At 45.0% G+C, this 13,309-nt stretch overlaps 1 protein-coding gene across 2 annotated transcripts in view; it reads left to right on the top strand.

Moving 5' to 3' along the window:
- UBE2Q2 (ubiquitin conjugating enzyme E2 Q2) overlaps positions 1–13,309 on the top strand; it is a 34,453-nt gene that overhangs the window by 14,053 nt on the left and 7,091 nt on the right. For both annotated transcript variants that reach the window (XM_072982255.2, XM_072982256.2), the window contains exons 4-9: positions 591–647; positions 1,209–1,346; positions 1,616–1,700; positions 6,209–6,269; positions 7,433–7,523; positions 7,778–7,836. In XM_072982255.2, coding sequence (XP_072838356.2) covers positions 591–647; positions 1,209–1,346; positions 1,616–1,700; positions 6,209–6,269; positions 7,433–7,523; positions 7,778–7,836 — 491 coding nt within the window. The remainder of the gene's footprint in view (positions 1–590; positions 648–1,208; positions 1,347–1,615; positions 1,701–6,208; positions 6,270–7,432; positions 7,524–7,777; positions 7,837–13,309) is intronic.

Below are 13,309 nucleotides of genomic sequence, written 5' to 3'. Positions count from 1 at the left end.
GCACTTGGGACTTGTGTTGACAATTCATCAAGCTGTGCTGTTGTGTTATTTGTTGTCAAGCTGGAACCCATACAGTGATCTAATAGGGCTAGAGTATAGGGAGTGATTTTGCCAGTCCTGGCCCCCTGCATTGCTGAACAGTCTCCTGCATCCTCATCTGGCACTCTTGTCTATTAATTACATCATACTGTATATCCAGGAAAACTAGTGCATCAATATGTTTAAATTTTGTGTGTGCTTTTCCTCATAGTCAGTAGCCAAATTCCTATTTGCTTTGCATGTGTGGACTGCACGTGGGTGCTCAATGCACTTCGTATGCATTGCCTTGTTGTTTTCACAACTGTTTTGTAATGTTAAGTGAGTATTATCCCTGCAGTGAAGATGGGAGGCTCCAGCCATCGCATCTGGTCTAAAGCCACAGTACAGACTTGGCAGTACTGTAGTGAGATTCAAACTTAGAGCTTTTGATCTGAAATTCAGCCTCTTTAGTTGTAATGTTAGGCCTACTCAGTTCTTCTTTTTAAAAACAAACAAACAAACAAACAAACCACCAATTGACACCTGCTTAAAATCCCTTTGCTGTCTTCCAGAATGGAACAACGGAAGAAGTCACATCAGAAGAAGAGGAGGAGGAAGACATGGGTGAAGTATGTGCATTTTGTTGTCTGCTATTCTCTTTTGTTGGTATTCCTTGTTTCTAGTCCCCAACAGAAAAAGAAGAGCTGGAAGCTTGTAACTGAATGGGCACCAATATCCTCTCTTGTAAAACATTTTGTGTGCCATCCTAGGAAGCACATTGTGTCGACTTTCAAGACTCTTACCACCCTTCATTGAGATAAATAGGTGTACGGAGAAGATGTGTAAGAGCCTTTATCTTCGAGCAGCACATCTTCTCCCTGCACTGTTCTGTCTCCAGTAGGCAAAAACTGGGCACATAAGAATCATAGACTTCTCTGATTTTAACACATCCCCTTCAGCTCTCCCAACAGCACAGATTTGGAGTTAGTGTTATGGGGACCGCATTAGCCCTTGTTACTCCTCTGCATCTGCTGCTGGAAAGCTAGATGCTGCTCTTTGCACTCCACGTGTTGTAGATGTCTCTTCAGCCAGGGCGAGGAACACTGCTGTTCAGAACATTAAGAAACCAGCGTGTTGCCATCGTTGTTGCTGCTGCTGTTCTTAATGAGGGTGTTGCTTTTGCCTTGTAGGACATTGATCTAGATCATTATGAGATGAAGGAGGAAGAACCTGTGGAAGGGAAGAAATCTGAGGATGACGGCATAGAAAAAGAGAATTTGGCAATCCTGGAAAAAATCCGGAAGAATCAAAGACAAGACCACCTGAATGTAAGTAGGTATTAGGGAAATGAAAGCTAACGTGCCTGCTATTTCACTCTCTGCAGCTTACCTTGTCAAGGGTTGGAACACATAAGGATGCTAACCTGACCATCAAAGGCATTGCAAACAACTTGAATCTTAGACATTTTGTTGTCCTCGTCACGTGACATGTCTTCGAAAAGCTGATCGCTTGTGATGCAGCTGCATCTAGTCAGGTAAAAAATATTTTAAATAAAGAAAACCTTAGAAATCCTTTATTTCCCTTTACTTCCTTTCAGGGTGCAGTTTCTGGGTCCGTCCAGGCTTCAGATCGACTTATGAAAGAACTCAGGGATATATATAGGTCGCAGAGTTACAAGACAGGTAGGTGGTCCACCCTGTTTTAATAAAGCAACAGTCATCAAAATCCTTGTTCGGTGGTATAGCCTTGTAAAGTCTGTGTCATGAAGGCCATGAGCTTTATGTGTACTTTCCTCTTGAACTCTGTAGGATGTCCTTCTGAGCACACATATATGGGTTTGCACAGAAGCAGAAATCACCTGTTTCTTTGCCCAGTATCTTTGTTGCCGGTGTTTAGATTCTGAGTCCCCCCCCCAATCTTGCATCTAGTTTTAAAGTATGTTTTTTTAAAGTGTTCTTAAAGTTTTAAGCTAAATACATTTACACCTTACGAAAGTGCCACCGATGGAATGATAAAGAAACACCACAAGCACACCTGGGTACCTTTGTAAAGCAAACAAGCATTCGTCAGGTTGGGTCTGGTTCGGACAGGAATTTCTGTGCAATCATGAATCTGTACGAGAGGGAAGGCTAGTAGGGGAGACCCTAGTCTTTAACTGAACCTTATTGATTTCTGACTCTGCAGTTACCTTTAAAAAGGGAGATGACATTTCACGATAATAACCACCATTAACAAGCAGGAACATTCCCCATATTGTGTTCTGTATTTGTACTTAGCATTCTGCAGGCCACTGCAGCCATTTGGTTTCCCCTGGCCCATAGTTCTGTAGCATAAATATCTCCTACCTAATGCCAGGTATGATGGGCAAAACCAGATTTTTTTTATATCGCTGATCTCTACCATGAAGATTGCCCTTGGATTTTTAAAAAAGGATATTTGTCACGGGACACAAAGCTTAGTCCAAGGGCTATCTAGCACAGATTGTAAAAAGATGGATCAGGATGTATTGACATATTTCTGAGTGGGCCACAGTAAATCAGCAAGGGCTTCTGACTCTTGATTCAGTAACAGTCATATGATTTTTCCTGCCTTAAATGAGGCTGCCAAAATGAGGAAAACTTGAGATAGTTAGGACTAGAGATGGGGGGTATTTGTATATGAATACCCCCCGCACAGGTGGCGATAACGAGAGTCCGCCCCATGAGGCCAGATGGTCCGCTCGCCGTTCCGCTGGCTCTGAAATCCTTCCAATGGATCCTTCAGTGATATATGGGTGTTATATGCAAAAGATTATGTAACACTTTGAAGTTCTGTGGGGTGATTTACTTAATTAGATGTCTATTGAACAACGAAACACTACAACTTGTGCACCCAAGTCTTTGGCAACAGCACCAATAAGTTTGCTTGTAGAATTGCAAAGTTCAAGCGTCCCTTTGAAGTCAGATAAAAATTCAAGAAATCTTCCTTAGCTGGTTTGGGTATCCAACACACAGAAGAATCAGCTCCACATGTGGACTCTTCAGAACCCTTCAATTTTATCCAATTCATTAATTCACTGTGTGGATTCACCCCTCCAACACAAACATGTAGGAATTATTCCTGGGCTAAATTGAAGGGGGGGTGAGGCTTAACAGTTTAAATGGCAACAGCAACACTGGCCTCTTCAGTTCTCCTACTCTTTCCGATCCAGATCTCTTACTCACAACCCTGCTCTTTCTTAGTCTCACCCCTTTGGGCTGAAACAATATTTCATAGGGGTTACACTTAACCTTCTCATCATATTTATTATTTAAGATATTTATATGCTGCCTTTCTCCTAAAAAGGATCCAAGGTGGCTTCCAGTATTAAAAGAATATTAGAACCTAAAACAAAAGCAAGGAATAAATTACTACCAGTTGCTTGAGGCTTGACATGCCCAATTTTAGAATTAAGTGCAGGACCTAAGTATCCAAGTTCATCCATCTGGTTTTAAATTTAGTTGAAAGACACACACCGGACCTTGGCTTACCATGGTATACTTTTGAAGCCTGGAGGCTAACCTCGTTGTGTTAGGAGGGATACCTATTTAAACAGTGTTGGTCTTAATCGGTGTCAGGATGTTAGCTATCTATAGCTATAAGCTCGCGATCAGGAGTAGTAATCCCCGGGAGGGAGTTCTCTCGAGCACCTGATGGCCTGGTGTGCATTGGGACAGCGGACGCCTGAGAAGCCCAGCTTCTGTACGTCCCTCTCAGCGTCCATAAATCTTGATAGTTAGAAGTAGCCTTATTGGCTAAGGCTGATATCCTTACCTGATGCAGGGAAAACTTATCTGAAATCATTTCTCACTTGGGTAACATGGAGACTGCCCGGTTGCTCTCTGTTTTCCACTGTAGCAGGAGCCTGTTGAGCTCAGACGAAATGGAAATGTCTTTGAGTTTATTCTGGAAGTTGTGTGGCTTAAGATGGAAGACCAAACTTTTTCAAACTTCCCAGCTTCTGTCAACTCTGTGAGCTGCTCTGGGTGCAGTCTAACAAGACTGGCTTGATGGATGTGCCCCCATTTGATCCTGTACATTGCCTGCCTCGTTGATGTTTTAAAGATCAAACAGACTGGAGATTTAAGATTGAGCCTCCCCTCCTATTTTCTTCTCTGCCACAGCTCACTTTTGCCACCTCTCTCCCGATGGAGAGATGAGCGGTCGCTGTGCTTTAAAAATAGTCCTAAAACATTTGCCTAGTTTTCTCTGGGTTTTGGTGGTCAAATATTGGTGCAGTATAAATTTTGGAATTTGATTATTATTAGGCTGTTGGGACAATTTGGCTCTCCCACAACCAGCGGATCATTTGGACAAGAGGGAATGATTCACCAAATGGAAAGGAGCTTGAATGCAAGGGAAGACGTAGCGTCCACCATTACTGCTGCTTTAAAAACACAAACAAGGGCCGTCCACCGTCTGCATTCCTGTCTCTGAGCTTTGCTTCCAGTCTCCCCATTTTTTGCTCACAGAGGACTTTTGGGAAGGGGAGGGGACTCTGTCCCTTCAGGCGCTGCTGGGTTGCTTCTCCCGTAATCCTTGACCGCTGGCTTTGTTGGCTTGGGCTGATGAGAGCTGTAGGTGAAAAAGCACCTGATCCCCCACCCTTGCTCTCTCATTCCTAGAAAAAGGACACAGAGAAAGCAAATGGGATATGAGACAAGCATTTACGACAGTGTGCCTGTCCTACGCTGGAGGGGCTGAGTTTGATGCAGCTGAAAAGACAAAGGCTATTTTTAGATGGGCTGCTTCTTTGGGGAACTTGGTTTGTGACTTTTTCACAACAGCCATGGATTTATCCTTTGGTTGTCCATCAGAGGAGCAGGACCTCCGTGTTGTGTACCAGGTGTCAAGTATGGATAAAGTGCTTGGCTACTAGCCTCATCTTACACCTTTCCAGATTGAATCCTGTCCAGAGGGTCCTCTGGGGCAGAGTTCAGATGAGCTAGTACGGTACCAAAAAAACTGATGTCTTTAATCCAGCTGATGGTTTGGGGATTCCTTTCATTCCATTCATTCTTAACTAGTTGTGACAGGAGCCTGTGCTTCACATAAAGAGCTGCTTTCCCCACACTTCTTTTCCTTTTACCTCCTACCAAATGCTTATTGAAGGATAATGCATTACTCTACAAAAGATAATCCATAATGAACAAAGAGATCTTAAACTTCAGCAGTTTTACAGCTGCCTGTATGGCTGAAGTATCAGACAGAACCGCATGCCCTACTCCTAAACCGCACCTCTTATCTTTGGCTTCTCCGCATTTGTATCCAGCCTGCCTTTAAGGAAGTGGAGCAGTAACTCATCTGAGCAAGTGCAGATTTGCTTAGTTTTATTAAAATCGCTCTAATGTGTGGCTTTATTCCTTGCTGTTAAGGGAGGTGTTCAGAGAAAGGACCCCTTTCTCTTGAGCTAGCAATTATGGTTGTTAAAAAATCTTAGTTAATTTCTCGTTCTCTGCAAGACAGCCTTCGGCATGTCAAAACCGTCTGTCAGGCACTCATTAACCATTAGAAGATGTCTTGCCTCCCCCACAAGATTTAGACAGCAGCTGCTCTCCCCATGAATTTTCTACATTTTGCATTAAACGTCTTTACCTAAGAGGCATGCTTTTTCCCTGTGTCAGCTAACCGCACACATGCCCTGCAAGTACCACGGCTGTTCAAAAAGACACAGTAACCCCCCCATCCAATTATACTGCTGTTTAAAAGGTCGTGCATCAACACAGAAGTTGCTGTCATTTGCACAAACATCAGTCCTGTAATTTGGGCAAAAAATGATTGTTGTGGGACACAGAAAACCCTTGTGGAGACCAACCGAAGAAAGTTCGGCTTTCTCGTAAGTGCAAAGAGCAGTCCTGCAATTTCTCCTGTAGGAGAATGAGACAAGTTGAGACCGAAGGCATGCCTATTAGCAGCAGCCTGAGACCTTTCGGCCTTGGAAGGATTTCTTACACATTTCTGTGGGAGACCGTTATGTGTTTCAACAAAAGAGGAGGAGTTATTGAATTATGTGTGTTGAACTCTTCTTTTCACTCAGACAGGTCTGAACAGAAAACGGGTCTCTCTACTTTTTACAAAATTCCTTTCCCTTTAAGCCTCCTAGAATTCTGTGTCACCGTTTCGTTATGGATGGTTCTTTTAGAAACAGCCTTTTCATTTTTGTTTTCCACAGGGATTTATTCAGTGGAACTTGTAAACGACAGTTTGTATGAGTGGCATGTAAAACTTCTAAAGTAAGTACACGATTTTCCCTCCACCAGCCAGCCATGTCCTAAATTGTTCATTTCAGCTTTTCATGAATGGACTATATCACTCTCTCTCTCTCTCTCTCTCTCTCTTTAACCAACGTCAAAATCCTGCATTAGGAAAGCTGGATGCTACCTTACGCCTTCGTGCATTTTCTTATGTTTTGGATTGCATTCTTCGTTGGTTAGATTGATCATCCAATGCAGAGTTCTAAAAAGGGGGTTCTTTTAAGGAGAAAGGCGGGCTAAAATATTTTAAATAAATAAATAGAAAAATAATAAGAGAACTACAGACTACAGTGTAGACATTTTTTTTTCTTCCTGTGGGAATTCAGTGGTGGTGGGGATTTCCTTTTTAAATTGGTGGCTCCTATGAGGAATGCACGTCCTGTCCAAAAATGTTGTACTTTGGTTTACATAATGAAGGCTAAACCTGCAATGAAAGTCTGGATTCTCAGACAGTTTGCTTATCCTCTTTTTTGGATCCCTTTTTCCGTTCCAGTGGGTGTCAAAATGTCAAAGCTTAACATTGTAGTCTCAGGTCTAAAGAAGGAGCGACTGGCTTTTAGGTATCTCCTATTTTTTTAGAGTGCCAAAAAGTCAGTTTGGGGATGACAATACCTGAAATCCCTCAGCCAGCCTGGGAATTCTGTGAGCTGGGGTCCAAAATCTTTTCCCCAGTCCTGATTATTTCTTTGAAATAAACAGCTGACGAGAGGCTGTTCAGATTTGGACAGTGGCAAAAGGACATGAGGCTTTAATTCATGGCTCCCATCAGAGTCCTGCTCGGAAGCAAAGCGGCTCATGCTTCTTGCTTGCTGTAGGGGAGGGAAGCACACATATCTGTAAGCTGAGCTTCTGAAGATAGGCAATCCTGCTTCCTAGACTCTGGAGCAGGCCAACAGCATTACAGGAGCACCCCCATTGTCCCCAATACTTGTCTCCACACACAAGCACGAACATTCAACTAGCGTATCAGTCAGGGCCCTGGGGTATGAGCCAGCCACTTTTCTGTGAACAGCTACCTGTGCATTTCAAAGAGAATAACTTCACATCTTATAGTATTGGTTTTTATAGATAGTAGCAGCAACTGTTCAAGTCTGAGTGACTTAGGTCTTCTGCTTCTTCCCTTTCTTGCCCACAACGGCTAGGGTTGATCCTGACAGCCCGTTACATAGTGATCTTCAAGTCTTAAAAGAGAAAGAAGGTGTAGAATATATTTTGCTCAACTTCTCATTTAAGGTAAGGAAAAAATGGCTCTACCCTTAATGTGTGAAGTGTGAATCAAGTGTGTTGAGTACAATTTCAGTAGCGCTACAGCTCCTTTGGAAGTGGGCTCAGCTTTATACAGCCCTTTGTTTTGTAACAAATTGTACAGAAAATTTCTTATGATTCCAGAATGAAGGTTCAAATTATTTTTATCTGCAGCAGGCGGTCAAATTTGCAAAGTTTTTAACTGTGTTTCTCTCTCTCCTCCCCCCCCCACCTTGTTTTAGGATAATTTCCCCTTTGACCCTCCCTTTGTGAGAGTGGTTTCTCCGGTCCTCACTGGAGGGTAAGTGTCCATTACTGTTGTTCTTATAATCAGATGTTCTGCAATAATTACAATGTTCTTAAAGATTCCCCAGAACTTTGGAAACATGAGGGGCTGCTGTCAGGGAGATGGGAGACTACCAGTTGTGGTGGAAGCTGTGTGATTCAGTACATATATGCCATTAGCCATATTGGGAAACTCTGGTTTCTGCAGTGTCTGAACTGGAATGTCATTTGGTTAAAATAGATGTGTGAGAGATCTTTAGGCTTTTTTTTACATGGGATGGAAAGGATAGCCTGGGTGTGATTAAGGGGATAACTCTTCCATGGTTATCTTTTGACGTGGCAGAATAAATCGTATGAGATGTTAACAGAATGAAAGACGGCTACTTTTCTCCACTAGCAGGAGGAACCTGAGTATGGTTCAGAACGAGCCAGTGTGCCCCTGTCAAGTCTAGCCAGGTTTCCTGAACCACTAACAAAGAGGGAGAATAATAAAATGCAACAGGATAAAATACACAAAGCTGAGAACTGGGTCGTTGTCAGAAAAGTGTTATCGAAACAGGGCACAGGATTATACACAGTTGGGTAACACTCTTCTGATTGTATCAGGGCTTACTAGAGAACCAGTGTCAGAGTGACTTAGCAACAATAAAGCCATGGACATAATAGCTATGATGATCCACATTCCCCAAGCTTCACATGTGTTTGCTCGCCAGCCTTTTTTATTGACTTGGGTTGCAGTAGGTCAGGTTAAGGGGAAAGAGCTGGTTCTCAGTGCTGGAGCACCAGCTTTGTATGCAGAAAGTCCAGGGTTCAATCCCCGGGATTACAAGACAGCGCTGGCTCTCCTGAAACCCTGGAGTTCTGCTGCTGCCGACCCGTGTTGACAATAGCAGGCTAGACAAACAAGGGACCGGGTCCTGCACAAGGCCACTTCCTGTGTCCCTAATGAGAACGGCTTTCCTTTGGCATGTTGCTCACCCAGCGGTTCTGGGGTTCCCTGGCTTTAATTCAGGATGACTCCCTGGCAAATGGAAAGCACCACTGGCAAGATCATCTGGACCAGCAGTGAGGCCCTTTGAAATAAATCATATTGGGGACGGGGTAGCAGTGTCTTTGGCAGTTTCAAGTGTACATCTGCACCTATATGAAGAGAGAGCATTGGGCCATTAGTCTACTGGGCCTTGTTACATACAGCACTGATGTTACCTGTCTGTCATGGGTTGGGAGGGAAAGTTCCATCCTATGGGGAGTGGAAGGCGGGACATCAGGAGGAGGGGCTGTACTGTATATATATGTGAAGCGTGTGTGGAGAAGTTTGGGAGACACTGGGATGTGACGAAGCAGCAGCTGGGAAGAAGAAGCTGGTGTGGGAGTCTGTGTGTCAGACAGGGTACTACTGTGTGTCAGAGTACCAACCTGATAGGTTCAGGTGTCTGTTGGTTAGCCAGAACTGATAGGTTCAGGGTCTGTGCTTCAAGTTAAGGGTTCTGTGTGAACCAAACTGTATGCATGTATGAATGAGACTAAGCCACGTTACTAAATCTTATTCACCTGATTATTTTATTTTCCCTGTGTGTGATTTAAATAAACCTTGTTCTTTTATTTGTTGAAAATCCATCCCTGGTCTGTGTGACTTCTTATAGGGAATGGTTGGTGGCAGCTTAGTGTAACTGTGTGACATATCCCAGTAGGTCTGGGTTTGTCACATTGATTGGTGTCCAGCGTGTGGGATACGACTGGTCCAGTTGTCCAGCGGTCCAGCAAAGCCTTGGCAAGTGTGCCCAGAGCAAGGGGGGTCTAGTCAGGGACAATCTGAGGCGCGTAGGTAATCTTCTAGGTGTACCTCACGGGGGGGTGCGCTAGTAGAAGAACGTGCCAACTGGGGAGACTAGATTAGGGTGCTCTGAGGCAGCCTGTTTTGGCGGGAAAAAGCTGAGGCAAAACTGTGAAATAGCAGTGAGCTAGCTTGTCTGCTGAGAGGCCCAGCAGAGGGGAGTAGACTCTGGCTGGCTACAGTTGCAAGTTAAGTGCTGAAGAACAGCAGCAATCTATAGAAAGCTGGTTCTGAGGCAAAAGAGGAAAAAAAAAGTGGTCGTTTTATTTTGAGGCTTGACTTTTTAAAGCAGCCTGTTCTGAGGGGGGATTATGCCCTTGACTCGAAGCCAAATGGCAGAAATGGGTGAAGTGAAAGACCCCCAGGTTGACCAAGGTTCTGAGGATGAATTTGGCTCAGTGCAGGGGGACAGCACAGGAGAGCAGAACCCAGAACTCAGAAAGATACTCCTAGCCCAACAGCATGAACTGAGGGTGAGGGAAATGGAGGAAAGGGAAAGAGAGAAACAAAGGCAATTTGAATTGGAATTGCAGAGAGAGAGAATGGAGAGGGAGGAAAGATTGGAGAGAGAGAGAATGGCGTTTGAATTAAGAAAATTGGAACTGATGAACCAGAACAATAATAACAATAGGGATTCTGAGGGAGGCCAATTGTCTAAGGCTGACCTGAAGAAATTCCCTGTGTACCACAAGGGAGATTGTCCTGAGGTGTTCTTTTCCTTAGTGGAAAGAGCGTTTGTGGACTTCTCAGTGAGGGAAACTGAGAAGATGACCATCATGCGATCTTTAATCAGTGGTAGCCTGGCTGAGGTCTATGCCGAGATGCCTGAGGAACTGATGAAAGATTTTGCAGAGTTTAAAAAACTGGTGTTTGCAAGACATGGGATAAATGCGGAACAGCTGAGACAAAGATTTAGGTCAATCACCAAAAAGCCAGAGCAGACTTTTACCCAAGTGGGGGCCCAATTGGTGAGGCTGCTTGAGAAATGGCTATCGCAGGAGGGGACAGAGACCTTTCAACAGCTTAAAGATTTGATAGCGCTGGAACAGTTCTATTCAGTCCTGCATGGGGAATTGAAATTCCAGGTGAGGGAAAGGAAACCAAAATCTGTGGCAGAAGCCGCCGAGATTGCAGATTTTATTCACCAGATAAGAAAGCCCTTAGGTGAGGAGAAATCTGTAGGAAAACCCAAAGAAACCTACAGCAAGTACTCTCAGGGACCAGGGAAAAGCCAGCAAGGGGGAGGGGCCCATGGTGAAGGGAAGCCCTCAGACATGAAACCAAGACCTCAGATTTTGGAGGGAAAACTAAAACAAGATGAGAGAGAATCAAAATACACCCGAAAATGTTATTTCTGTCAGGGAAAGGGCCATCTAATCTCAGAGTGTGAGAAATTAAAGCAGCTAAAAGGAATTGTGCCTCAGGAGTCGAGTGGAACCAAGCCAAAAGCTGTGTTCTGTGTCCAGAAAGAGCAAGGCTCATTGTCACTGAGGGAGCCTGTTGCCATGGCGACTCAATCTGGAACAGCTACATCTGCTGATCAGGCTGAGGAAAATGGTCCTCTTGTAGAGGTCAGGCGCTGCCTGTTGGTGAGGACAGATTCCCAGTTGTTTGAGACAGCAGGGGTGGACGTAGGAATACTTGACCGTCAGTATCGGGGGCTGCGGGACACTTGTTCTCAGGTGACCCTGGGCCATCCAGATATTATTCCTAGGGAATATGTAATCCCAAATGAGAGCATGAAGGTGGCAGGGATTGAGGGGCAGATAATCTCACTGCCAGTCGCGGAGGTACCTGTCAACTTTCAAGGCTGGAGGGGAGTTTGGCGGCTAGCAATTTCATCGACTCTGCCAGCAGCCGTGCTCGTGGGAAATGACCTGGCTGAACATGTGAAACGGGTGCTAGTGATTACACGCTCACAAGCCACCACGGGGACAGTTCAGGGGGGTAATGATGAGCCAGAGACGGAAGCAGGTGGGGGAAGTTCAGAAGCTGTGGTGGAAACCTTAACCACAGACAGCAGATTTGGACAAGAGCAAAAGGCAGACGCCACTCTCCAGAAGTGTTTTGAACAGGTGACTGACGCCCAGCTAACACCTGAAACCCCAGTGAGATTTCTAGAGAAAAAGGGGATTTTATATAGAGAGACCCTGAGGAATATCTCAAAAGGGGGAGATGGGATCAGAAGTCAGCTAGTGGTACCTGAAAAGTATCGCCCCATGATCTTACAAAGGGGGCACTCTGACATGTTTGCTGCACACTTAGGGGTGAACAAAACACAGCAGAGAATCACACAGAATTTTTACTGGCCTGACATAGGGAAGCAGATCAGGGAGTTCTGTAAACAATGTGATGTGTGTCAAAGGCAGGGGAATAACCGCGACAGGACCAAAGCAAAGTTGTGCCCTTTGCCTGTGATTGACACTCCGTTCAAATGCATAGGGGTGGATATAGTGGGACCTTTGCCCAAGGCCACAAAGAGGGGGAACAGGTTCATTCTCACCATTGTGGACCATGCCACGAGGTACCCGGAAGCCATACCCTTGACTAACATCGAAACTAACACAGTGGCAGATGCCTTGGTGGGGTATATGTCCAGGATGGGATTTGCCTCAGAAATAATCACAGATTTGGGAGCATCGTTCACATCAAAGCTCATGAAACGCTTATGGCAAATCTGTGGAATTAAGCTCAAGGAAACCACTGCCTATCATCCTGAAAGTAATGGGTTAACTGAGAAGTTCAATGGGACTCTAATGCGAATGATTAGGGCTTACTTGGCAGAGAATCCAAACAATTGGGACCAGAAGCTGCAATCCCTTTTGTTCGCTTATCGATCAGTGCCACAAGCCAGTACCGGGTTCAGTCCATTTGAACTTTTATTTGGGAGAAGGGTGAAAGGGCCCCTTGATTTAATCAAACAAAATTGGGAGCAGATCACCCAGGATGACCCACAAGACGTTGTGACATATATAGACTCTTTAAGGAAGGACCTAAAGAGAAACCTAGAGCTAGCAGCAGAGACCCTGCAAGCTCAAAAGGTCAGAAAGAAAGATTGGGATGACCAGGAAGGCAGGGAGAGGCACTTTGACCCAGGGGAGGAAGTGCTGTGGCCTGGGCCCTGCAAAGAGAACAAACTGCAGCTGGGTAGCCCAGAAATACAATACTTGGGTCACATGGTAGGGGGAGGAGTGATAAAACCCCTAGAGGCCAAAATAGAAGCCGTTCGTGATTGGCCCAGACCCAACACCAAGAAAAAAGTCAAATCATTTCTTGGGTTGGTGGGCTACTACAGAAAGTTCATCCCGAGGTTTAGCGAGATTGCGGCTCCGCTGACCGATCTGACGAGGAAGAAGGCTGATGACCGCATCCCGTGGACCAGCGACTGTGAGGCGGCGTTCCAGAGGTTGAAGGAGGCGTTAATCAACTATCCAGTGCTGCGTGCTCCAGACTTCGACCGGGAGTTCATCATCTACACCGATGCGTCTAACAGCGGGGTAGGAGCAGTTCTGTGCCAGGAGGATGAGAATGGTGACCAGCATCCAGTGTCCTACCTGAGTAGGAAACTCCAAAAAGGTGAGAGACATTTGGCAACCGTGGAGAAGGAGTGCCTGGCCATAGTCTACGCGATCCAGAAGGCCAAGCCTTACATCTG

This window comes from Pogona vitticeps, chromosome 12, assembly GCF_051106095.1.
Source record: "Pogona vitticeps strain Pit_001003342236 chromosome 12, PviZW2.1, whole genome shotgun sequence".
In the NCBI taxonomy this organism is placed as follows: domain Eukaryota; kingdom Metazoa; phylum Chordata; class Lepidosauria; order Squamata; family Agamidae; genus Pogona; species Pogona vitticeps.
This window is presented reverse-complemented; position numbering and strand designations above follow the sequence as displayed.